This window comes from Jaculus jaculus, chromosome 16 (assembly GCF_020740685.1).
Source record: "Jaculus jaculus isolate mJacJac1 chromosome 16, mJacJac1.mat.Y.cur, whole genome shotgun sequence".
In the NCBI taxonomy this organism is placed as follows: Eukaryota; Metazoa; Chordata; class Mammalia; order Rodentia; family Dipodidae; genus Jaculus; species Jaculus jaculus.
The window spans coordinates 17,734,236-17,759,320 of NC_059117.1; the positions used below are offsets into that span (position 1 = coordinate 17,734,236).

The 25,085-nt window shown below is 38.1% G+C and overlaps 1 protein-coding gene across 2 annotated transcripts in view; it reads right to left on the minus strand.

The window, feature by feature from the left end:
• Positions 1-25,085, minus strand: part of Reln (reelin) — a 498,095-nt gene that overhangs the window by 181,063 nt on the left and 291,947 nt on the right. For both annotated transcript variants that reach the window (XM_045135772.1, XM_004652888.2), the window contains exons 12-17: positions 14,057-14,208; positions 7,741-7,853; positions 5,983-6,191; positions 4,742-4,870; positions 3,404-3,513; positions 308-374 (exon numbers count right to left, since the gene is read on the minus strand). In XM_045135772.1, the coding sequence (XP_044991707.1) occupies positions 308-374; positions 3,404-3,513; positions 4,742-4,870; positions 5,983-6,191; positions 7,741-7,853; positions 14,057-14,208 (780 nt within the window). The remainder of the gene's footprint in view (positions 1-307; positions 375-3,403; positions 3,514-4,741; positions 4,871-5,982; positions 6,192-7,740; positions 7,854-14,056; positions 14,209-25,085) is intronic.

Genomic DNA, 25,085 nt, shown 5'->3' on the forward strand with positions numbered 1-25,085 from the left:
TCATTCTTCTTTAAAACACTGAAAAGCTAGGCACCAAGCTATCAGGAATTCAAATTTGTTACAAATTTATATGAGTTACACTAAATTTGTTTATAACTATTCCAATATGAACTTATTTAACTTTCACTTACAAAATATCTTAAATTTTAAACTCCATCTAAAGTATCCTATGCTTTGGTTTTAAAAACACTTCAAATACCTAAAAAAAGAATATTAAAACAAATTTTAAAAAACAAGCTGCAATGACTTCAACATAGAAAGGGTATATCACAAAGGGAAGGCATTCATATTATTTTCCAATGCTTACTTGCAGCCATGTCGAGTGCACTGTCCTCGGCCGGAACAGAACTTGAGACACGATGGGCCTATATAAACTACAGAGAAAAGGGAATCATGTACAAGATGGCAACATTATTGAAAAAACCAAGACATTACCAATATAATTTTGTGAGGCAATAGCCATGAAGTCCAGGAATTTCATGGACTCCAGACAGACATGCAGAGTGCTGTGTGACAAGGTAAGTACCTAGTTACACTTCTGGAACTGTTTTAATTTCCACGAAAAATGCTTTACAGATCTCACTGTTTCATACTACAGAAATGGGGCCCTAGACTTAGATTCCTTAATGTAGTTTTCTTCTGCTCAAATACTTTGAGAGAGAGTATTAGTGCTTGAGTTTTGAACATCCCATAATGCATACAGTTTTAGAAAGAAATAATTTTCAAAAGATCAGTTTGATATATCACAAAACAGAGAAATCAAATGTATAATTTCTTTTTTGTATAATTTCCATTCTTATCCTAGGAAAATGTTACAGAATTATAAGTGATAATTATGTATATTTCTAAATATTAATTCATTCTTCTTTGGAAAGTGGAATTAAAAATCTGTTGTTGATCATAAAGACTTCTCCATGTTGTTGAAATTTTTTTCTAAGTACTAGGCTTGATTGACAATGGGATATAGGATCCTACACTCTAATCTTCAGAATGCTGGGAAGGTGTTCTAATCATAGGATTGGAAGTGGTTAGACTAACACATTTAAAGATCTTCCTATAATCAACACAATCAACATATAAACCAGTGTAAAAGTGTAAAAACCCATTTAGGACTCAAGATGCAATAGTTAACAAGATCTCGTATAGTCAGTTTCAGGCATCAGCGAAGTCCCTGTAGTCAGTAGACAGGGGCAGCAGTCTAAAAAGGCACAAAGTATGCTGATGAAGAAAGGCTGGGTGCTTGGGCCTGGGTGCGTATGCCTTTAATCCCAGCACCGCTCCGGAGGCTAAGGGAGGTAGGAGGATCGCTCTGAGTTTGAGGTGAGCATGAGACTATGTAGTGAATTCCATGTCAGTCTGGGCTAGTGCAAGACCATACCTTGAAAAATCAAAGAGAGAGAGAGAGAGAGGGTGGGGGGGGGGGGAGAGAGAGACACTATTTATTTAGAAGGGATTAGACCAAGGCTGCTGGTTAAAAGCACTGGTTTTAAGTGTCAGATAATCCTGGGGTTACATTCTGGCTTCACCAGGCAAAGTCTGGATGAATTATTAATCCTATCTAACTCAAGTCTCAGTGTCCATATTCTTTAAAATGGGACTGGGAAGAGGTGGTGGAAAGAAGTGAAGTGCCAAAGGATGGAGAAGAGTGCTCTGGGACACTGACTTCCTCATATGCTCCACTTTATTATTAAGTTTTAAACTTCATGATTATTAAAGTAATAAAGGTTTATTAAAGGACTCTTGGAAGCTATGACAGTAGGAAGAATTCATTCTTATTCCACTACCCAGAGGCACATACTTACTTATATCCTAGAGCTCATTCGTAGCTATGGTAATTAAAATGCTATGCAAAAGTTCTACTATTGGAGCAACTATATTTTTAACAAATTCAACTTTAGATATTTTTTTCACATATGATTAGTATCTATAACTCATATGGTCTTTGCCTTGTACTGATATCAAATGTAGATTGTTTAAAGAATTCATATTGCTGGGCTGGAGAGATGGCTTAGCGGTTAAGCGCTTGCCTGTGAAGCCGAAGGACCCCAGTTCGAGGCTCGGTTCCCCAGGTCCTACGTTAGCCAGATGCACAAAGGAGCGCACGCGTCTGGAGTTCGTTTGCAGAGGCTGGAAGCCCTGGTGCGCCCATTCTCTCTCTCTCCCTCTACCTGTCTTTCTCTCTGTGTCTGTTGCTCTCAAATAAATAAAAAATTAAAAAAAAAGAATTCATATTGCCATATTATCTTGTCTAACGTTATCCTTTGAAGATCTTTTAAAAACTGGTTCTTCAATGTCTAAATTATTCCACAAAGAATAATACAACAAATAAGGAAACTATGACATGGAAAATCAGCATTAAGCTTTAGTTTTATAAAACAGGACACACTAAGGCAGTGGCTGTGCTAACTTTGCTTTCAGTGTTGATATTCTGTCCTTTGTTCTTTCCTGTATTCTTCCTCTTCTATTTCCTTCTAGTATAAAAACTTTAAATAATCTGAAAGCAGGAAACCCATGAAAATGTCTGTAAGTGAAATAAAGCCAAACACATAGAGTTGGCTCTTAATAACAAATATAAGAAATTCAGAGCCATATAACCCACAACTTAACATATTTTCTTTTATATGTACTTAACAAGCGATAATAGCTTTAAAATAATGCAAAATGATAAACAATTCACTTAACTTTTTAAAATGAAATTAATTTATTTGAGAGAGAGAAAGAAATAGATAGAGAGAATGGGTGGGCTAGGTCCTCCAGCCACTGCAAACAAACTCCAGATGCATGCACCACCTTGTGCATCTGGTTTACATGTGTTTTGGGGAATCAAACCTGGGTCCTTAGCGTTCCCAGGCAAGCGCCTTAACTGCTAAGCAATCTTTCCAGCCCCACTTTCCAATTTTTATGTATCCCCAAATATTCATTTCATACCATTTTCTGAAAAGGGGGAAGAAGTTTCACTAGCATTTAGAGATGACATTTCCTTCTGTGTAGCGTCTGCAACTGAAAGATAAGCTAACCAGATGTGCGGCAGTTTCTAAGAAGCATGGGTCTTATTTTAATACATGCAGGATGGTATTTATGTTAATTTTGCATAAAACATTCAAGAAAATGTTAGGATATCCCTTATCATCAACTGAGAATTTGAGTTTCGGGGATTTAAGCATTTTTTAAATTATGTATGTTGAAACATTCTAGCATCTAATATTGCTGACTACACAGCCTATTTTTTTCTGATTGCGCATCCCTGGGCTTCTAACAGAATGCAAAGGAGAAAAGAAAGAAAGGGTGTTTAATGAATCACAAGACCATGACTTAGAAATGTGATTAAGTCTGTGCGGACTAGCATAAGCACAGGAAGATGCTGCATCAGTGGCGTGTGATTACGCCAGGTGTACACACTAACCATTGTCAATCGCCCACATGTTCCCGAGGACCGGTCCCATTTGTCTCCAGCGGATCCTGGTGTCTTGTGTTAGAGCTGCATTAGGGAGGGGAATAGTTATTCGGTTCCACCTGCAAGAAATTTAGCACAAAATCAGCCTTGAAACTATGTTCACATCTTTTTAAAAAATCTTTTTATTTATTTATATTTATTAAAGACAAAGGGAGAGAAAGGAGGTGGAGGGGGAGAGAGAGAGAGAGAATGGGCATGTCAGGGCCTCTAGTCACCGCAAATGAACTCCAGAGGCATGTGCCATGATGTGCATCTGGCTTAACGTGGGACCTGCAGACTGGAACCTGGGTCCTTAGGCTTCATAGGCAAATGCCTTAACCACTAAGCCATCTCTCTAGCCCTGTTCACATCTTTTGAATCTACTATATATGCTCATGTTTCTGTGGTAATGAAGTTAATAAAGTCTTTACATTCACCTGTGGAGTTTGCATGTACTTTTAAAATGGACACAGAAAACACAAAAACACTCCTATCAATCAGGTTCAAGTAATGGATCTGTCTTTAATTGCAAGTGATATTTACTTTGTTTTACAAAAAATTTTTAATTTACTTTTAAATGTTGTTTAAAAACATAACATGTTGATTGGGTACTATCTAATGTTTCAAATAGGTATCCACTGCATATTATTTAAATCAGATCTTATAGGATATTTTATATGGTAACTGTGCAGAGATGTGTCCTGCCTGTACTGTTAAATTTCTTGCTCTCCTTAGCCCTATGCACATGTAAAGAGGGTCTAAGAAAAGGAGCAGTACCCAACCTAATTTTGCTGTTGTAAATTGTGTATATATATATATTTATATTGTAACCATGCACATAGTGCTGTTCATAAAGTAGCAAGCATTTCACAAAATCATGAGTCCACAAAAAGGTATATTATTGGCCTCAATTTTTTTTTTGGCCTCAATTTTTGTGGAAAGAAGTGGAAAGTTAGAATAAATATGGTTATATACGGTAAATGCCAGAATAAGACATGAATTCAGGTCTGATTTCAAAAGTTAACTTTCCTCTATGCTTAATTTTTTCTCAAAGCCTGTATTTGGTGATGCTTTTTATTGTAATTAAGAAACATAAACCAAATACACAAGAATGAATGGCCTCATAAGTTGTGATCATTTATCAGTTTTAACAAAATATTTCTTTATTCATTTATTTTTACAGTAACGCTATGAAGAAGTCAGGTTCCTTATTTATCATGAGCAATTGCTAGTCTCAAGATTCCTCATTAATTTTCATTCTTCAACATGGATTGGATCTTTCAACAGCTTGGGGAGGATTTCACTCACCCACTGTAGTTTTCTGAGGAGTAGATGGTGCTGTGGGGGAGGTGTGGGCCTGCGCAGATCTCAGGTAAGCACTCCGTGTGAAGTAGGGACCAGGAACGACCGTGGTTGGTAGAAAACTCCAAGCCGACACTAGAACATCACAAAAACACAACCAAAAATGAGTCAGTGATTACAAATAACTGTTTAGAATTTATAGTAAAGTATCTTAAACATCTTTCAGATCCATATGAACTTTTCTGTGAGATGCTGTTTGTTTCCCAAGTGACGTTTTTCTCTTTCATTGACGTTTGGTCAGCCTTCAAGGGGCAAGCAGTAAAATTACTACCATCACCATAAAGCATGTTTGAAAGACAAATGGCAACTTGGGTCTGTGCTCGTGAATTTGATAGATGACAAAGCAATTACCATGTCTCACACTGTCACTTCGTCCTGTGAATGTGAGACTGGCAATATTCTGAGAATGGCTCTGAGCAACACTTGTGCAAGTGAAACTGAGAAGTCATAGCTCTTGAAGTGCTAATTGATTTCCATGCCTGTTATTAGGGGTCACTAGCCAGCATGAGGTCAAGCTTCTCGTCAGTCGGCTGTCTCTCTCTCCCTCTCCCTCTCTCTCTCTCTCTCTCTCTCTCTCTCTCTCTCTCTCTCTCTCTCGGCAGTGTGTTGTAACAGATGACCGCCAAAGCACATGCAAATACCTCCCACACCGAAGGGAAGAGCAAGGTGTCAGCATGAAGTCATTCTCATTAAAAATCTATCCAATCATACTGCATACAACGTATTAACTCAAGAACAATTTGTGGAGGAGAATCTGTACTTTGGTAATGGTTATTGTAGCTTGGTAGCAAAATGTCTCCAGCCCCATGGTCTCGTGGGTTTGAACACTTTCGCTGTCAGCTTGGAAAGCTGAGGCCTCTTGAGGAGGTGGAGCAGTGCCGGAGGATTTGGGACACTGAAGGACAGCCTTCATGTTTTGTTGTTCAGCCTCACTTCCTGTTCTTCTTTCTCTGCTTCCTTGCTGCCAGTGTGATGTCAGCATCCCCTTCCATGATGGACTGTGCCCTCTGGAACTGTAAGCCAAAAGATGCCTTTTCCCACGCTGTTGGGAAAGTAACTGGTATATTGTATTTAAACATCTGGCTAAACACCTACTGAGAAATTCTTTCTGATCCCATAGCCAAGATCCTACCTTAATTTTTTTTTTTTAACCTAGGTTAGTACACTTGTAAAACAGGACTTCCTACCTGTTGCCAGGTTGATGCGTTCCACATCCCAGATTAATAGAAAACTGTGTCATATGAGACATTGTGGAGGGCAGAACCGGCAAGACGTGGAAGAAGTCTACAGCCCAGACATTCCGATTAGGGCCTTGGTGGTTCTTTTGCCTAAGGCAAAATTTGGTGGCGGGGGTCTGAAGTTCAGGGTTGATGACCACAGACAGCAAAGATGGAACCTTCCGAACAAAAGAAACCCAATCACACACAATCCCTTTCCCACCTTTAGTCAGCATGAGCTTCATTGCTTCTGTCTAGTAACCACTAAATCTATGTACTGCCATGTACTGGGTATCAGGACATCAGTGGGTATTGGTAATCCATTAGTTTTGTGCACAAGTCACTGTCTACAAGGAGTACCTGTTTTAGTGAGTTAAAACTTCTTTCATGTGGGCTCCTTATGTATGACAGTGGCTCTGCCTGAAGACAAAGTAGTCTAAAGTCTTTTTGTTGTTTTGAGGTAGGGTCTCACTCTGGCTCAGGCTGACCTGGAATTCACTATGTAGTCTCAGGGTGGTCTCAAACTCATGGTGATCCTCCTACCTCTGCCTCCCGAGTGCTGGGATTAAAGGCATGCGCGCCACCATGCTCAGCTGGTCTAAGGTCTTTAAAAGTTATCAAAAGCATTGGCATCCATTTTATCTACCTTAGCATAGAGCAAAGGCAGCTTGACCTTCACCTGACTTCACCATTATTGCTTTTTCAAGTGAATTTGTACAGTATTCATGTTCTTCCCAACTAGGTATTCTGAAAGCAAGATGCAGAGTGGAAAAAGTCATGGCCAGTGAGTTAATGTGTGATAACTTACCTCAATGATTAGGTCTGAGGCACGCACAAGACCAGGTCAGGTAAAACTTTACCCACCTAGTGCAAGAAACATTGTCCACTTTGAAGTCTCAAGTGGTATAAATTGCATCACTATTGAATGAAGAGCTCACTGGATACACTCTCTGATTTTTCTTTGTGTTGACTAAAGTACACAGGGCACCTTCAATGTGGAGAAAAGGCTAACTAAATAGCATGTGTTATAATCACAGCACTGGTGCATATAGTATAAAAAGTAGCTGCACACCTTATGACCAGCATCTCACATGATTTTGAAGATTTCTGCAAATAACCAGAGATAACACTTCTTCTATGATCAACCTTGGTAGGTGTCAATGAACAAGAAAAAAAGTAAAGATAACAATAATCTGCATTCCTTTTGCCTAAGAAATCTCAAAATGTTGGATAGTACTCCTTATGTGTGGTGGCAGGACTATCAGGTTGCATAATTATTCACTGTGAGAGCTTTCTCAGGGACTGTCAATCAGAGTATTGGGTTCAGCTTTATTGTTGCTGTAATTGGTTCTTCCTGATAAAACTCGATATTTAATTTGTATCAGAAATAAAAGAATGCTATGGTATCCAAGTCACTTTTTAAGAGCCTGGCATAGTTTTTCTTTTTAATTTATTTATGAGAGAGAGAGAGAGAGGGGGGGGGGGAGAGAATATGAATGGGCACACCAGGGTTTCTAGCCACTGCAAATGAACTCCAGATGCATGCATCACCATGTGCATCTGGCTTATGTGGGACCTGGAGAATTGAACCTGGGTCCCTAGGCTTCGCAGGTATGTGTTTTAACTGCTGAGCCATCTCTCCAGCCCTGGCATAGTTTTTTATGGCTTTTACTGGCTTGTCCTGGGAGTTCTGAGTGGATCATTTGACATAAGAGTTGGCATTTGTACCTTGTATGAAGAATATGAAAGAGTGTCCAGAGCAATGTGTTCTTTTCTTCCTTCAAGCTTTGCATATAAGCTAATGTCATTTTCATGAGAGTCTCCAGGGTCACAAATTCCTCCTGCATCAAACACAAATTGAATGCTGTTATAACCAACTGTATCTCCAAAACATCATAATAAGAAATAATTGTAGTATCAAATGCCACTTAAGAATAACCTTAAACAAAGATAACTAGACCTCAGGAAATAAATTATGGAGATACTTACTTGATATGTATGAAGGCTAAAGTGACTATTTGTTTAATGGAATTACTAAAACAATAATCAGTTGAGCAGTGACTACATGGCCTGTTTTAACGTTGTTAAAAATATGTGATCTGGTTTTTAAATGTCATTAATTCCTTATATTTGAAATCTTTATGGCCAATATTCAGAACCTGTTCATTATGGTTTTTAAACAAGTTTGATGACTTTCTGCATGGAAGAGTTCCAGAACTGTTGCAAGGAGTGATCTGTATTATTCTGGAAGATATCTTTATTTCAAGTACAGTTCATTTTCATAGTTTTCACTTTTTTATATTTGGTACCTCATTTGATTGTTGGAAAGTATGCAGTTTACTCTCTGTTGTTCTATTTTACAGTTACATGAAATGACATACAATTAGAACTGAAAGGTAATATATCCTTCTGCTGAGACTGAAGAACAGAGCACCTATTTGAAGTTCAAGATCATGGGACTAGCTGGTAAAAGAGACATAAGTAGACACTATGCCTTTGAACACATGATCCTCTATTCTTTTCACTATGTGCTTTGTCTATAATTCTTGCTTTTTCTGGCTCCTATCAACTCTCTTAATTTGGATTATAAAGGATGACATGAGTAATTAGAATATTCTCCCACAAAACCAATTATCATTCATAAGAGCTCCAACAATAGCAACAGGAGTGTGGATATGTTTAGGTATCTCCAAGGTTGATAACATCAACCTTTGCTCTATTCTCTCTTTCTTAAAAAACAACAACAACAACAAAACCTTTCTGTTTTTAAATCAATGTTAATTTTTCTCTATGGTCAACTGCCATTGTTTATGCTCTGTGGTGCCAGTAGACCAAGGTTCAAGACTCTAGAATAAGGTTACCCTTTGAGAATTAATCTCGGAAAATCAACTAATAATGGTTGTTGATTGTTCATGAATGCTTTACTATTTGGAAGAAACGATTGGTAAGTGATATTAAAAAACTAGACAGGGGTCTAGAGAGATGGTTTAGTGGTCAAGGCCCTTGCATGCGAAGCCTAAGGACCCATGTTCAACTCTCCAGATCCCATGTATGCCAGGTGCACAAAAGGTGATGCAAGCATGCATGGTTGCACATGCGCACAAGGTGGCACATGCATCTGGAGTTCAAGTGCAGTGGCTGGAGGCCCTAACATGCCAATTCATTCTCTCTCTCATAAAAAAAGAAAAAAAAACTAGATGGAATGTAATCAGTTAAAAAATTCACAGTACAAGGAATATTAACAACAGCAACAACAAAAAAGGTATCATAGAGAAAGATGTTGAGCACTCGGGAGGCAGAGGTAGGAGGATTGCTGTGAGTTCAAGGCCACCCTGAGACTCCATAGTGAATTCCAGGTCAGCCTGGGCTAGAGTGACAACCTACCTCAAAAAAAAAAAAAAAAAAAAAAGAGAGAGAGAGAGAGAAAGATGTTGACAACGGGTAGAAATACAAGGGTTCTCAATAACCAAGGTGAGTCTTGGAGATTCACTTGGTTAAAAAATCCTAAGCAAAGAAAGCTACATAGTTATCATACTCCTAGAATCCTTTTCATTTAATGGTTGGATACTTTAAACACTGTCTGTTGCTTCCTATTTAGTAGTTAAATTTTCCTAGCCTATTAACGAGAATCGTGATTTGTTCCTAAGCCTCTACTGAGCCTAGAGCACAAGCCAGTCCCCAAGATCTCACTTCTGCAGTTAAGGAAATTGGTTATCTGAATCCATAAACCTCAAAAGTTGATTTCAGTGTTAAGGTTACCTGGAAATCCCACCCTGGTGAGCAAGCTGTCTTATATAAATAATATAGCATTGCCTTTTCTCTTCCTAAATGCAACCATCTTCAGTAACATGGACGGATAGCTTAACAGATAGTATTTGGGTTTGTAAGTAATCTATTGTACTGTCAAGTCCTCTTATGTGAAGTCTCCTGAGGTTCTTTGTAAAGCTATTTGGCACACCTCAGCAACACCAGCAGAACCCATCCAAGAAGTCGGCATGGTGGTTGGAAAGCTAGTGTCTGACTTGAAAACTATGCTCCCTCAAGACAAGCTGCGGAGGACTGAAGGATTCTGGAAATGACCTTTTTTCTGGAGCAATTAGCTGAAGGGAAGTGCGGCACACACTTGGCTCTACCGCTAAGCTCCTAGAGCAGCTCGGGGCTTAGGGGAGACCAGCTCGTTAGAGAGTAGTGTAAAAAAATCAGTATTCACATTTGGTTGAAAATGCTTCGTAAGTCCATTGAATTTTTCAGGTTTTGAAACACTGAATGTATATATGCTTGTAAGGAAATCTGTCTGGTAACTTATTTTATTCTCAGAGAAATGTGTCACTTTAAGGTTTGATGAATAATTGCGGTTGCAAGTGGTGGTAAGCACTGCCTATCTCGACGAGGGCTTCTTTTGAGCCCGTCGACTGCAGTGTGAATGAGAGCGATAACACCTACTTTTCACTGCGCACTTCCTATGTTCCACACCTCAGGTGGAATGAAGAAGAAGATTACGGGTTTTGATTTCACGACACCAATTTTAGTATGCATGACCATGTGTCACTTTCTTGACTGAAGCTGAGGCTATGAGAAGTCACACAAAGTGAGATCTGAATTCAGTCTTAAAGTAAGCGCCGCATTTCATGTCACTATGTTTGACCTTAACACCATCACTTAGGGAAATCTTGGATGGTGGCATGTGTAAAGCCTGGAAATTTGACATGCTACATATATTAGGCACATGTAAGTTGACACATAATTGCTAACTACGGAATTAAGTAATCTGAACGGAAATAGAGAAGATAAATATGGTGGTATTGGAGACCTTATTCCAGTGGATGCTTATTGTTCAGGGTCATTGACCTGTGGAGAAAAATACTCATGATTTTTACATTTGTGCTATGGTCAGGCATTTCATTACACCCTTGAGTATTATGAAATAGTTAGGAAAGCCACTGTAAATTATGGTTCCTGGGGCAAACATTCAGGTAATAACTAAATTCCCTTTTTAAAATCAAAATTTCATGGCTGGAGAGAAGGCTCAGCAGTTAAGGCGTTTGTCTGCAAAGCCTAATGACCTGAGTTCGATTCCCCAGTACCCACATAAAGCCAGTTGTACAAAGTGGTGCATACATCTGGAGTTCATCTGCAGTGGCTAGAAGCTCTGGCATGCCCATTCTCTCTGAGTCTTTTCTCTCTCTACTTGCCAATTAACTAATTAACTAACAAATTAATTAATTTTCCATTGAGCATGACATACATATTATACAATCACTGAGAAGAAACTAAAAAAGCGAAGATTCACTTTTGTATGTTTAATGTGCCATACCTAAGGACATAAGACCTGAATTACCAATTCTATATAATTTCATTAACTTGTGCCCCGTATCTTCTCTCTGCTCTCCTAAGAACAGTCCGTGAGCTGCATCTACTTTACAGAGAGAACAAAAACACACACAGGAGACTCTCCCAGAAGAAAGAATGGTGGAAGAAAGTCCAAAAGGAGCCAAGGCTTTAAGATGACAGACTTTATCTGAAAGATCCCTCTGGGGGCAATTTATCAGTCCTGTGAAGTTTCAGTGACAGCAGGTCCTACAGGAAGAGATGGAATCTTGCTTAACTTCTTGCCTTTGATGCGCTGTGGAAAGCAGGACTCAGGAGGCAGCTTGTATGGCAATTAAAGTACAGCAAGGCTGCAGGGAAAGCTGCATGGATGGCCAGTTTTAGAGCGCTTAACTACAGTTTTAAGTAGCTTTTAAGACACTTGCATGGGCAAAGTGATTTGGTCGAAATTTTACTATTTGCTAAGAGGGGAAGTTTTCCCTACTTCAGTTTGTAATTTAGCTGGAAGAGCAAGATAAATAAACAGGAGCTTCCTTTCTCCTAGGTTTTTTTCCCCCAATACAGTGTATTCCCCCAAGCATGGTATGAAAATACTATGATTCATCTTGACTCTTAAGTTTTACTGTGGTTTTTGCTATCATTGTTTTGTTTTATCATCAGTTCTTCTTGTTAAATCTTTTATCCTACCTAATTTATTAATCAAACTCCATTGCAGGTATATGTGTATAGAAGAAAACATAACATTTATAGATACAGAGCACAGCACAGCCTGTGATTTCAGGCATTGACCGAAGATCGTGACACACATCTCCATGGGTCAGGGGAGACTATTCATAGGAAAGAATGATAGCAGTGAATTGTGTTTTGATGCCATATTGTTGTAAAAATTCACAGAAAAAATGATGGCTTGGGCCAAAATGGTTATGAGCATACTAAATGCTCAGTAAATATTTGATAGAAGAATGAGAACACAGGTAGATGACTCTATATTATAGCCCCTGCGTTTTCCATGTATTAACCTATTTGACCAGCAGCTCTGTGACTTAAGTAGCATTGTTTTCTCCAACTGTACTCCCTCTTTCTCTCCACCTGCTTTGTCTCTCTCTTTGTATTTATGTTCATATGTGTGCAGGTACATACGTGTAATTGAACACAGATCCTTTTGTTTAAGATAACATACTTCTTTGGGTTCATTAAAATTATGTTTTCCTGCATGGCCAGTCCTATTTTAAGTTATTACTTAATCTTTTCATTCCAGAAAGAATTAAAGTTGACTTAATATTGCATCTATAAGCTCTTTTCTAAAGGACCCAATACAATGGTGACTTGATCTTATAGAGATGTACTCAACTGGGTTGATTCATAAAGAACAAAATCCCAGTTTTCTATGAATATATATTACCTCAAAAGGGTAAAAATGAAAGAAAAACAAAGACTATTAAAGCATATTAAATATTTCTTCAAATCTTATGTTTTGTATATATACTTAAACACACACACACACACACACACACACACACACACACACACACACATATATATATATATATATATATATATATATATATATATATATATATATATATACATATATATATATATGTTGCAATTTTCAGGAAACATTTTAAATAAAATGAGACATAGTCTGAATACTGGCTATTAAAGGTAAATGAGCCCTGGATATGTAAGAGCACAAATCATTTCAAAGTCAAGGTACATATGTTCTTAAATGTGAAACTACATTATTTTAGTCATTTATGTATCTGTTAGTGGAGAGCTGATTTTTGGAAGTAAATTAGCATCTCACGGGCACTAGGCTTGAGGGCCAGATAGTCTTAGGGTTCACCATACGACCTTGAGCTGTATGGCTCAAGAAGGCCAAGCAAAGAATGTGAGAGGGAAACAGCCGCCGCCGAGGCAAACGTTCAGGGGACCTTTTGTTCTGATGAACTGACGTCTCTGCTGGTAAGTTCAAAGATGACAAGGTTTGTTTCCTGTTTCTTTCCCAGATGTTGCTTGTGCTTTTCCACTCAGCGCTGAAGGCGTATGACACCTACTCATACTTCTGGAATGACATCAGTGAAAGGCTGTGTCACCGTGCTTCTTGTTGACTAGAAGGACAAAACTGGGAAGCACACATTTCACCCCCACAATTCATCATGGTGTATTTTCCCAACTTTATTTTTTGTTCTACCATAAATGTGAAAATATGCTTTATAATGCTTTTACTTATTCGTATACATATTAGGAAATTAGGAGTATTATTAAAGCATGGTAAAGCATTATAAAACTGTTCCTTTGTGAGCTTTCCACAACAAAGAGAGTTAAGCCACGGTGAGTAATCCATGAAGGTGACTCACCTTGATGACTGTTTGATGAGGTGAAAGGCTGAGGAAAATGGGGTCACTTTGTTCTTAGTTTCCCTCCCATTGTCTTTCTAGTCACGATTTAAAAAGGAGAGAGTAGGGGAAGACATTATGTAGTTTTCTTTTCAGACTTGGCTCGTGGTGTGTCAAGACTAGCTCTGTATAACCTGGTGCCAACGGGCCTGAGGCAGGGAGACTACCTGTGAGCACCTTGGCTCTGCTGAGACACTTAAGATTCCACTACTTTTCATTTTATATTGCAGACAACAAGCAGTCTTATTTCCTCAAGGACTAGATACGGGCCTAGAATCTTCTCTAGAGTCAATGAAGTTTGTTCAAAGTGTACCTACCCATAACAAAGTAAAACCTCAGGTTCCCATAACCAGTTGTGTCCATGTAGGGAGTGCATAATTTTCTCTCTCCATCTTTGAGGAAGACCATTGATAAGCCCGATTCTATTGTTCCACATTCTGTACCAATAACGGCTCCCAAGATGTCCCACCTTTTAAAAAAGGAGAATTGCTGAGTTAGAATATTCAATCAAAATTGTATAAAGTATAGCATTTTGTTTTAAATGAAGAGTATTTAGTTAGGAATGAATAATTCTGAAATAGGATGAAGTACCACATATTTTAGGCAATGAATAAACCTTAAACACATATCACTCACAGTTATGTTTCTACCATGGCTGGACAAGTTTTATCAATGCAGTGTTTAATTTGTCAACCATGTGACTAGAGCTATGCTCTAGAACAAAGAAGTTTTTATTCATAAACTACTTGCAGATGAATTGAAGGATCACATTTGAAGTAAGAAAAGAGTGAATTATGGAAGACAGTACTATAGTATGAATACTTGGATGATGTTTTTCATATTACAATAATTATAGAATGGAAACCTGTAAGGGATGGCAAAAGTCTAGTAAGTTTCAAAAAAGACATGAGATTTAAATATGGTCTTGTCATATCAGTATTTGGATATGAAGAAGAAAATTAAAATAGCTGACTTCTATTTGGTGCTAACTCATGTGCCAGATAGTTTTCCAGGCACTTTACACATTATTCTCATTTTATTATCACAGAAACTTTATGAGATAGTAGCTATAGTTATTGCAATTTTAGATGAAGAAACTATGTCCATATAACTGTATCATGAACCATGTTACACTAATGAAAAATGGGGGGGCTGTGCTCAAATCCATGCCATCAAGATTCCACAGCCTGTCTCTTATTTCAGTAGTATATTGTATTTGAGGTTGATAAACCTCTCGAGCACAGGCTGCAAACTGAGTACAGCCCTGACACTTAAAAAATATTTCATTTTTACTTATATATTTGATATAGAGGGAAAGAGGCAGGTAGATAGAGGAAAGAATGGGTACACTAGGGCATCCAGCCACTGCAAATGACCTCCAGACACATGTGCCAACTTGTGCATTTGGCTTATGTGGGTCCTCAAGATTTGGACCTAGGTCTTTTGGCTTTGCATGCAAGCACCTTAACCGCTAAGTCATCTCTCCGGCACATCCCTGACACTTTTAAGAGTACAGATGTCACTAGACCTTGATGGAGTTGTGTGCTGGGGATCAGTATATAATATATTGCATAGTAAGTTGGAACCAACACACAAGCGCAGAGCTTATTTAGTAGGCATTCTGGGTAATTCTTCAAAACAAATGAAATTATGATTATGTCTCTCCATTACTTAAGTTCATTGAGACGTTCCTCCATTACTCTCTGGATAAATTCTAGTCTCCTTCATGTAGAATATAAGGTCCTTGTTGGCCTGTCCAAGAACATATTCTTGGCTCCATCTCTCTGACTACTTCATGTCTCTTCCTGTCTTGTACCAAACTCTTGGATTATATAATATGAATTTAGTTGCTATAGTATTTTCTGTCAGGCCTCCATGTCTTACTCCCTATCTTCTGAATAAACTAATAAACTCAAATTATCTCCAACATGTCCTCTAAACAGCACAGACCACTTGGTAAACCTTTTCTCAGAGTCTCTCACCCTCCCTGGATATTCTTTTATTGAGAGAGAGAGAGAGAGAGAGAGAGAGAGAGAGAGAGAGAGAGAGAGGGAGAGAGAGAGAGAGAGAAAGTTTGTGTTTTGGGGCCTCAACCACTGCAATCAAACTCCAGATGCTGTGCCACCTAGTGGGCATGTGTGATCTGCGCTTGCCTCACCTTTGTGTGTCTGGCTTATGTGGGATGTGGAGAGAGATTGAATATGGGTCCTTAGGCTTTGCAGACAAATGCTTTAACTGCTAAGCAATCTCTCAAGCCCCTCCCTGGATGATCTTACTTAGATTATTCACCATCTTACCTCAGATTTAATATTTTCTTATATCATTTCTTACTGTATGTGCCTGTCATTTCTGGATCTTCATCCCTATCAGGTGTCTTGTTTTTTTAATGTTACTTTTTCTAGCTCAGTGCCCAACACCCAGTGGAAGCTCCGTGGTTTTCACTGAATGAAGGAGACATTGGTGGATTCCACATAAAGAGAATGCAGGAAACTTAACCCAATGTCCTGCCTGCATTCCACATTCACTTTCCTCTGCCTCTTCTCACCCTGTCCTCCTCTGTGAGACAATTTGTATTCTCTTCAACCCTTTCCACCACTGGCCACGCTCCAGGCTGGATATCTGTTCTTTCAGTTACAAAATTTCCCTGTGTCCAACGTTCATGCCTGGTGTCATTGTGGCTTGAGCTTTAGGATCCATTCAACCCTATGGTTCAATGTCTTCTGCCCATAGATTATCGCTAAACTCTCTGCCCATCCAGACACAAGCCTTGCATGATGGCCTGGGCGTTGCCTTCTCTATCAGCTCTGCTCTGTGCACACACTCTACGTGTCTCCAATTTTCAGAAAGCGCTTTAGGTTTACATCTCTTTTCAGGGGTCACAGGTTTAAATGAGTGGAATTACACAGCACCTGCACTTCTCTGTCCTCAAATAACTTTCCCTTGAGCCTTCTTTCTCACCTTTACAATTCTGTCCTATTCTTCTGCCTTCACCCCTACGTCTGACTCATCTGTTGTCACCCAAATCCTGGTTTTGTTAATGAGAGTTGAAAATAAAGTGATAAATCAAAGATGGTTTAACCAGCCGGAGCAGTCAGTATTTATAACACATTCTGGGGAGGGGGACTTTGTACTCTTCAAATAGAAATCTCATAATACATTTTTAGCTACAAAAAGAGTCACAGATTATTTTTTAAGGGAATGACCATAATCACTTGATGAGAATTTAGGTAGTTTCCACTTATCTTGTTCTTTCTAGAAAACTGCATAAAGGATCATGTGTTAAGTACTAACTAAGTACACATCGAGAGTGCCCTACACAACCTTTGTCTACTGGTCTCTGTGAGAGAAATAAGAACCCAAGGGCAACTGTTGTCATATTGTTTTTCCTCCTTTGCATCTAAAGTGTGTTACTGGTGCTCATCTTAAGAGAATTAAGAAAACACTGTTTTTAATAATGTTTTTCTGTGTGTGTATTCTGAGGCTCTCATAGGAATATTCCTCGAGAAAGGCTGGCAGGAGACATAATTGGAAATAAAATTATGAGCAATTTGTTACTGCATCCTTATTCTTCAAAATAATTGGATAAAATCTGTTCTTATATGGCAGGTGTAAGATTCCCGTCTCTCCAAAATCTTGCTAGCACACTGTTTGTTTAGTCAAGCTTTTAAAAGCTTAAAAGATAGAAATGAAACTTTATGGCACCTTTGCATTTCTCTGACTGCTAATGAGGTTGGACGTGCCTGGCATTGAGAACCAGGTCAGAGGCCTGTGGCTTGCAAGGTCTTTTCACGTTTATGAGTGGCCAGTTGAGGTGATTCTTCTCTGTGTTGTCAGCATGTATTCTTTGTCCATTTTCTGTTGGGATCCCATTCTTGTCTTCCTCTCGCTTCCTTGTGATTTCTTTTAGGCAGTACTTTTTTCTTAGGTATTTTTCATTTGTTTATAAGCCTTTGGATATTTAACCATTTTAATTTCAATATAGCAAAATTCATCTTTTACTTATGGCTTGTGCCTTTTATTCTATTAATAACTCCTTCCCTGGTCTGAGATAATAGATATATTCCTTTATATTTTCGTTTAAATGTTTTAAAGCTCTATGTTAAATACTTTGTTTTTGGCAAATTTAATTCGCTTGAAATCAATTTTGGGGTAGGGAATGAAGTTTAAACCCAATTTTACGTTATCTATATAGAAACCAAGTCATAGCACCGCTCACAATTTCACTCAACACGACTAGAATGCTGCTTAGTTATATAATAATCGATAAATAAGAACTTGTTTCTGGGCTTTCCTACAAAGGATAAAATGTCTATTTCTCTGTCAAAATTGTGTGTGTGTGTGTGTGTGTGTGTGTGTTTTGTGTGTGTGTGGTGTATTAGATGCTGTTCCTCGGAAGCCATCCATATTTTTCCAGTCTCTACTTGGCCTGGAGCTCACAGAGCACAAGACATTGGCTAGCCCTAAGTCCCAGGGAAGTGACTGTCTCTGCCTCCCACTACCGGTGTTATGATAAGCACATGCTGTCATGTCTTTTGTGGGATTTTTTTTTTTTTTATGGTTTTTCGAGGTAGGGTCTCACTGTAGCCCAGGCTGACCTGGAATTCACTATGTAGTCTCAGAGTGGCCTTGAACCCATGGCGATCCACCTACCTCTGCCTCCCGAGTGCTGGGATTGAAGGCGTGCGCCACCACGCCCAGCAAATTTTTTTTTTTTTACACATGAATCTTGGTATCACATTAAGTTCTCCATGCTTGCATGGCAATCACTTTACCAACTGAATAGCACTTCAAGATGTTCCAACTGCTATGTCTATGTAATTCCTCTTGATATCTGAGCTCTCCTACCCCTCCCCACACACATTCCCTTTCTTCACGATTGTTGAATGCACTCTTATCTATGTTTATTCTTCCTAACAAATAGAATTTGTTTGTGCTGAGCTCCATGAAAAACTCTGTTTGCATCTTGGAGAGAAAACACATTGTCTTTTATGAAGTTAGCCATTTAAGTTTTATTTCTTGGTAAATAGTCAACTTTTTCTTTCTGGTTATTTGTAATATTTTGATCTTTGGTATTCTGAAGGTTTATTTTGGTATAGATATGTGTAGGTGCGGAAAATTGCAAATCACTATCTTTTCAAAGATTAACTTTATCTCATATTTTCTAAATTTATTCTGGAACTTTCATTAAACATATTTTTTCATATTTTCAGATGTGTTCTGTAAATCTTTATTTCTATATATATTATATTCTGCACTATTTTTCAGATTTAACTTCAGTTCAGTGTACTAAAGGGAGGAATACTAATTCTTGTTTTGATCTCTCTAATTTTTGACCTATACAACAAATATTTAAATTTCATGACTGTTTTGCAATTTGAACATTTATTGCCTTGTAACATTGACTTGGCACCCCACTCCCTCACCACACTACCCCTTCCTTTAAAATTACTTAAATTCCTTTAACATATTTTATAACTTAAAAAAATGTTTTTTGTTTATTTTATTTATTTGAGAGCGACAGACAGAGAGAGAAAGGGGCAGACAGAGATAGAGAGAAAGAGGGAATGGGCACGCCAGGGCCTCCAGCCACTGCAAACGAACTCCAGACACGTGTGCCCCCTTGTGCATCTGGCTAACGTGGGTCCTGGGGAACCGAGCCTCGAACCGGGGTCCTTAGGCTTCACAGGCAAGTGCTTAACTGCTAAGCCATCTCTCCAGCCCCATATTTTAAATTGCTTTATCACAGTTATTAATTTATTTTGTTTTTTCAAGGTAGAGTCTCATTCTAGCTCAGGCTGACCCAGAATTTACTGTGTATTCTCAGGGAGGCCTCGAACTCACGGCGATCCTCTCACCTCTGCCTGCTGAGTGCTGGGATGAAAGCCGTCATAGTTATTTTGCATTTCCCTGGTGCCTATCACTCCATCTCCATCGGGGGACACACTCCCACCCCATGCCGTCTTCATCTTTGTCAACCATCCTTTCAGGCGGATTGTGAAATCATTTAGATTACAGTTCTTTTTAAGTGGACTTATTTCCATTATTATTAGTGTTTCTTTCAAGTTAGGGTCTCACTGTAGCCCAGCCTGACCTGGAATTCACTATGTAGTCTCAGGGTGGCTTTGAATTCAAGGCAATCTTCCCACCTCTGTCTCCTGAGTGCTGGGATTAAAGGTGTGTACCACCATGCCAGGCTTTGTTTCCATTATGAATTCCACCCATTTTGTGTAGTAGAAATATTTCTACAGAGGGTTCTTGTAATTATGTTTTTTGAGTACCTTGGAACATTCTTAGTCCTAAATTCATTTCATTCATTTTTTCCGCTTAGAACTTTTCCAGGAGTCAGGTGGGATGACTATGAGTTTTACTTCTGTTTGGATGTCCCATTCTCCTAGGAGGTTCCCTTTTACCACCTTCAGTCAGTGAGAGGAGGTGCCACCCTAGTTGCCTCTTTATAGAAAGGGTCTTTTAGAAAGATATCAGTCCTTGGAGCCATCTGCCAAGTATTCTGAGTGGGTATTTTCGTCTTAGGTTATATTTGAGTGTTGTATGTTCTAATATTAAAAACCATTTGGGTTTTCATTTACCCTTTGCTTCTGTTGTGTGCTTCTTTTGTGCCATATCCTAGGGTGCTGTATTAAGGAAAGTTATTGCATTTTATCCCACATTTCTGTTCCTTTGTAGAGGAAAAGAATTATCTGAATACAGGTGGCTTCATCATAACTTCAAACCTTTTGGCAGGCTGGTGCCATTCATGGGGTCGGAAAATTAAAAGAAATGTACTGATTAGTAATTTTAGGTCCTCACTTAATTATTTAGGTACTCATTTGATCATGACAACCATTTGAGGGCACATACAATATGTTCACATCACACATTAAAGGTTTATGCCACTTTTTAGATAAGTGAAGCTCTCATTTTTCAAGTAGGATTTCATATTTAAAAAATGTTGCTTAACATTTCAAATGTAGGCTAGATATTAACTTGGTTACTTTTCTAAAAATATTTTATTTGTTTTTATTTATTTGAGAGAGAGAGATGCAGGGAGGGAGGGAGGGAGAGAGAGAGAAGGATTGCAGGGAGGGAGGGAGGGAGAGAGAGAAAGAAGGATTGCAGAAAGGGAGGGGAGGAGGAAAGAAAGGAGGGAGGGGGGGAGAGAGAGAGAGAGAGAGAGAGAGAGAATAGGCATGCCAGAGCTTCCAGCCACTGAAAATGAACTTCACATGCATGTGCCAACTCGTGCATCTGGCTTACATGGGTCCTGGATAATCAAACTGAGGTCCTTTGACTTTGCAGGCAAGTGTGTTAATGGGTAAGCCACCTCTCCAGCCCTGTTACTTTTCTTTAAACACTCAAATCACATACGTGGAATCCGTAATGATTTTTATTAGTAAACAGTTTTCAGTTACTGAATATGATCTGTTCTCCTAGAGTATGGATATATGTTCCTTTCTAGAAAAATATAATGGTCATTTGAATTCTCTCCCATCAAACACATATGAGATATTGAAAGTATCTCTGAACAGTGTATTTGAGCCACAATAGAGAATCATCAGTTTCATTAGATTTTGGTAAACAATAGATGCAAATGAAATTATAACTATTTGTATGGCTTATGTTGACTGTCTGCTTGACAAGACCTAGAATCACCTTATCTTGATTAGGTTAGCATCTGGATATGGTGTGAAGGTCTCTCTTTATTAGGTTAATTGAGGTGGGAATATCCACTTTAACTATGGGTAGCCCCATTTCATGGGCTGGGATCCTACACTGTACCAAAAAGAGGGAGCTGGCTGGATACCAGCATTCACCAAGCTCTGCTTCTCGTGGAGGGCTGAATGAAAATGTTTAATATTTATTCAATTTATTATTAAATTTATTAAATATTTAATAAAATACATTTAATGCTCATTTCTCTTAGTGTTTAATTTTGGCCCTCTGTTAATCACACAACTAACTTGTCTATAAATGGATTTAACTGAGTCACACAGATGTAAGTGGCTCGCTTGAGACCACCTGCCTATTTGGCTCTAAAACTGAGCTTGTTTCTCATATTGTTATCTTTGTAGTTACAGTTCTAAAAAAGGGTACCGTGCCAGGATATGTGGTTCCATTCGCATTTGGGACTGAAATCTTAGAAAGTGTGTGTGGGTGACACAGATCGAGAGTTTGAATAGGTTATGTTAGCCCTTCAGGAAGCACAAGTAATAAACTTTGGATACAGCTCTTCATGATAATGGTTCACTTGCGAAAGTAACCACAAGCCTCTCGACACATACATGAAAACTCCACACTGCTTCATTGGTCTTTTACTTGCTCCATTTATCCCAATTAAACCACTCAGCTTACTGATCCACAAAGAGAGCTAAAGTTATAAATGATGCAGATGATGTCTTCTTTGAGAGATATAGCTGTTTTCGTGTATTTTTAAAATGAAAAATTGAATCGAAAATGATGGAACGGTCATAGACCAAAAGAACCTCCTATTAAAGTAAGAAATGGGACTATTATTAACCACATTCTCTTACTTATTTGTTATAAATTACTGACTTTTCTAAGATATTCTAAATGAGCCATTTTTATGACATCTACCATAAAGCTATGATTCAGATCATGTATGCATTTTAAATCTTTATTTTACAATCCAACATTTCCAAGCTTCTTCTAAATTAGTTATTTATCTTACTGTTGTAAGATTACAAAAGTGATATTAATTTCTTTTGAGAGACAAATATTTAGAACCAAATGGAATGGGAAGCTGAGTCTCTTTTGAATGGAAAGAAGCAGAAAATAATCTAATTTTCTAAATTTTTACAAATTATATCTTTTTCAAAACTCCCATTGCTTGGAACACATTGCCCTACATTTATTAAAAATTCAGTAGGAGCCTGTTATAGCACAAGCTCATTCTTTCATGAATTTATATAAACAGCGGCTGAAGAGTTGTTGCAGGCAAAATATCCTTATATGGATCCAAGAACTCCATTAGCTATGGAGAGCCTTCAGACAGTCTTTCCACTCCCTGGACTTCAGGCTCCACTGTGTGGGCCCCAAACTTTGGTCATTTCCAGTTAAAAAAAAAAAAAAAAAAGGTATAGTCCTTTATTCTCTCCGAATATAGTAATTACATGACATGGCATTATAACGATATCTTTGAGCCAGCAGTGGTTATTTGAGGCATTTTACAGGTCTAGCCATATCTTGGATAGCATGGCAATTTTCCTCAACAAGAGTATTGTTTCTCTGTGGTTTCAATTGCTTTCCCCATGGACATGCAGTTCTGCAATAACTGCAATTAAAGGAACATCTGCCTAGGGGTGAGCTCTCTGTAGCACACTGATTTATATTTACTCTTCTATGACTAATTATAAAATAACAAGGCCCTATCTTATATATTATAAATACATTGATATCTATTATTCATAGAAAACAGAGGAAGAGGACACTGGAGCTCAGGAAAAACTCTAATCTAATCAAGAAAGCACCTTAAGACAACTTTATGCTTCAGAGATGCCAAGATCACAATGATATTTAATTTATATATGTAAAATAAGACTTTCAGTCTGGAGAGGTGGCTTAGCAGTTAAGGCACTTGCCTGTGAAGTCTAAGGACTCAGGTTGGATTCCCTAGAATCCATGAAAACCAGATGCACAAGGTGGTGCATAAGTCTGGAGTTCATTTGAAGTGCCTGGAGGCCCTAGCATGCTCATTCTCTCTTTTCCTTCTCTCCCCCTCATAAATAAAAATAGAAGTATCAAGCCAGGCATGGTGGCACACACCTTTAATCTCAGCACTTGGGAGGCAGAGGTAGGAAGGATCACCATGAGTTCGAGGCCACCCTGAGACTACATAATTAATCCCAGGTCAGCCTGGACCAGAATGAGACCCTACCTTCAAAAACATATGTGTATATATATATATATTTTTTCTATTTCTTTGTATGTTATAAAGAGACATAGTTTACTAAGAAAAATTTATCTGAGGTTTCTTAACTGGAAAACTGTGGTTCTAATAGATGTTTTAGAATGCTTTGTGGAAAAGCCTGTCTTAATAATTTTATATGTCAATACTATGAAGAATGATACAGTCTTTGGAAGAGAGTTTAGCAATAGCCATCAAGATTTAAGGTACATGTTATATATGTACTCATGCATGTCTGGATCTCTAATTTTCCTTTATCATTTGGGAATTTATCTTTCAGAAATACTTTATCAGGTGCACAGCATTCTTTGTCCATCATCAGGGGTTTGGTTAGATAAACTGGTACAGTATGTTTTTGAAATAATAATGTAATTAGTGACTAGGATAATTTCATAGTACAATGCTGCTTTTAAAATTTCAAGAATAGGGCTGGAGAGATGGCTTATCAGTTAAAGAGCTTGCCTGCAAAGCTTATGGACCCAGGTTCAATTTTCCAGATCCTACATAAACCAGATACACATGGTGGTGCATGAATCTGCAATTTGTTTGCAGTGGCTAAAAGCCATGGCATGCTCATTCTTTCTCTCTCTTCCTTTCTCTCTAATAAATAAAAAAAAATAAAATTTAAATTTCAAGTATAACATGCAAAATGTGATCTGACTAAAGCTTTTTTTTTAATAGAAAAATTTCTGAAGAATTTATGTCAACATTTTAACAGTAAAGAATGGAAATTACCCTAAGGGGACTTTTGACTTTTGCTTTACATATCTACTTAGCAACAAAAAATTTCCAGAAAAGAAACAGAAAGTCAAAAAAAAGGTATTCATGGGCCAGAGAGATGGCTCGGCAGTTAAGGCACTTGCCCGCAAAGCCAAGGGACCTTGATTTGATTCCCCAGGAGCCACATAAACTAGATGTACAAGGTGGTGCATGTGTCTGGAGTTCATTTGCAGTGGCTGAAGGCCCTGGTGCACCCATTCTCTCTGCTTATCTGTCTCGTTCTCTCTCAAATAAATAAATAAAATAATTACAAAAGGAAGGGCATTCAGCTGATATTGTAATTCAGACTGAAAATTCAAATGATCTCACTACAGATTGTTAAATGAAGGTCTAATATTTTGATCAGATTTTATCTCCTAATACTGGCATAAAGGGCAGTAAAGAATAGAACATTTCATATTACATATGAAAATCTGTTTCATTATACTCTGCAGGATAATGTTAATTCATCCAAGGATAGCAACTTTAGGTATGAACTAATATATAGACTAAAACCCAGCAGTAAGAGTTTGTATTTACCAATTTCATATGGTTTTTAAACTGCTATGAATTTCCTGAGGCTGGAAAAGCTCATTACATTCATAAGGTCTCTATTTGGGTTATATTCTCTGATATTTAATAAGGGATGTGGCGTAGGTAAAGAC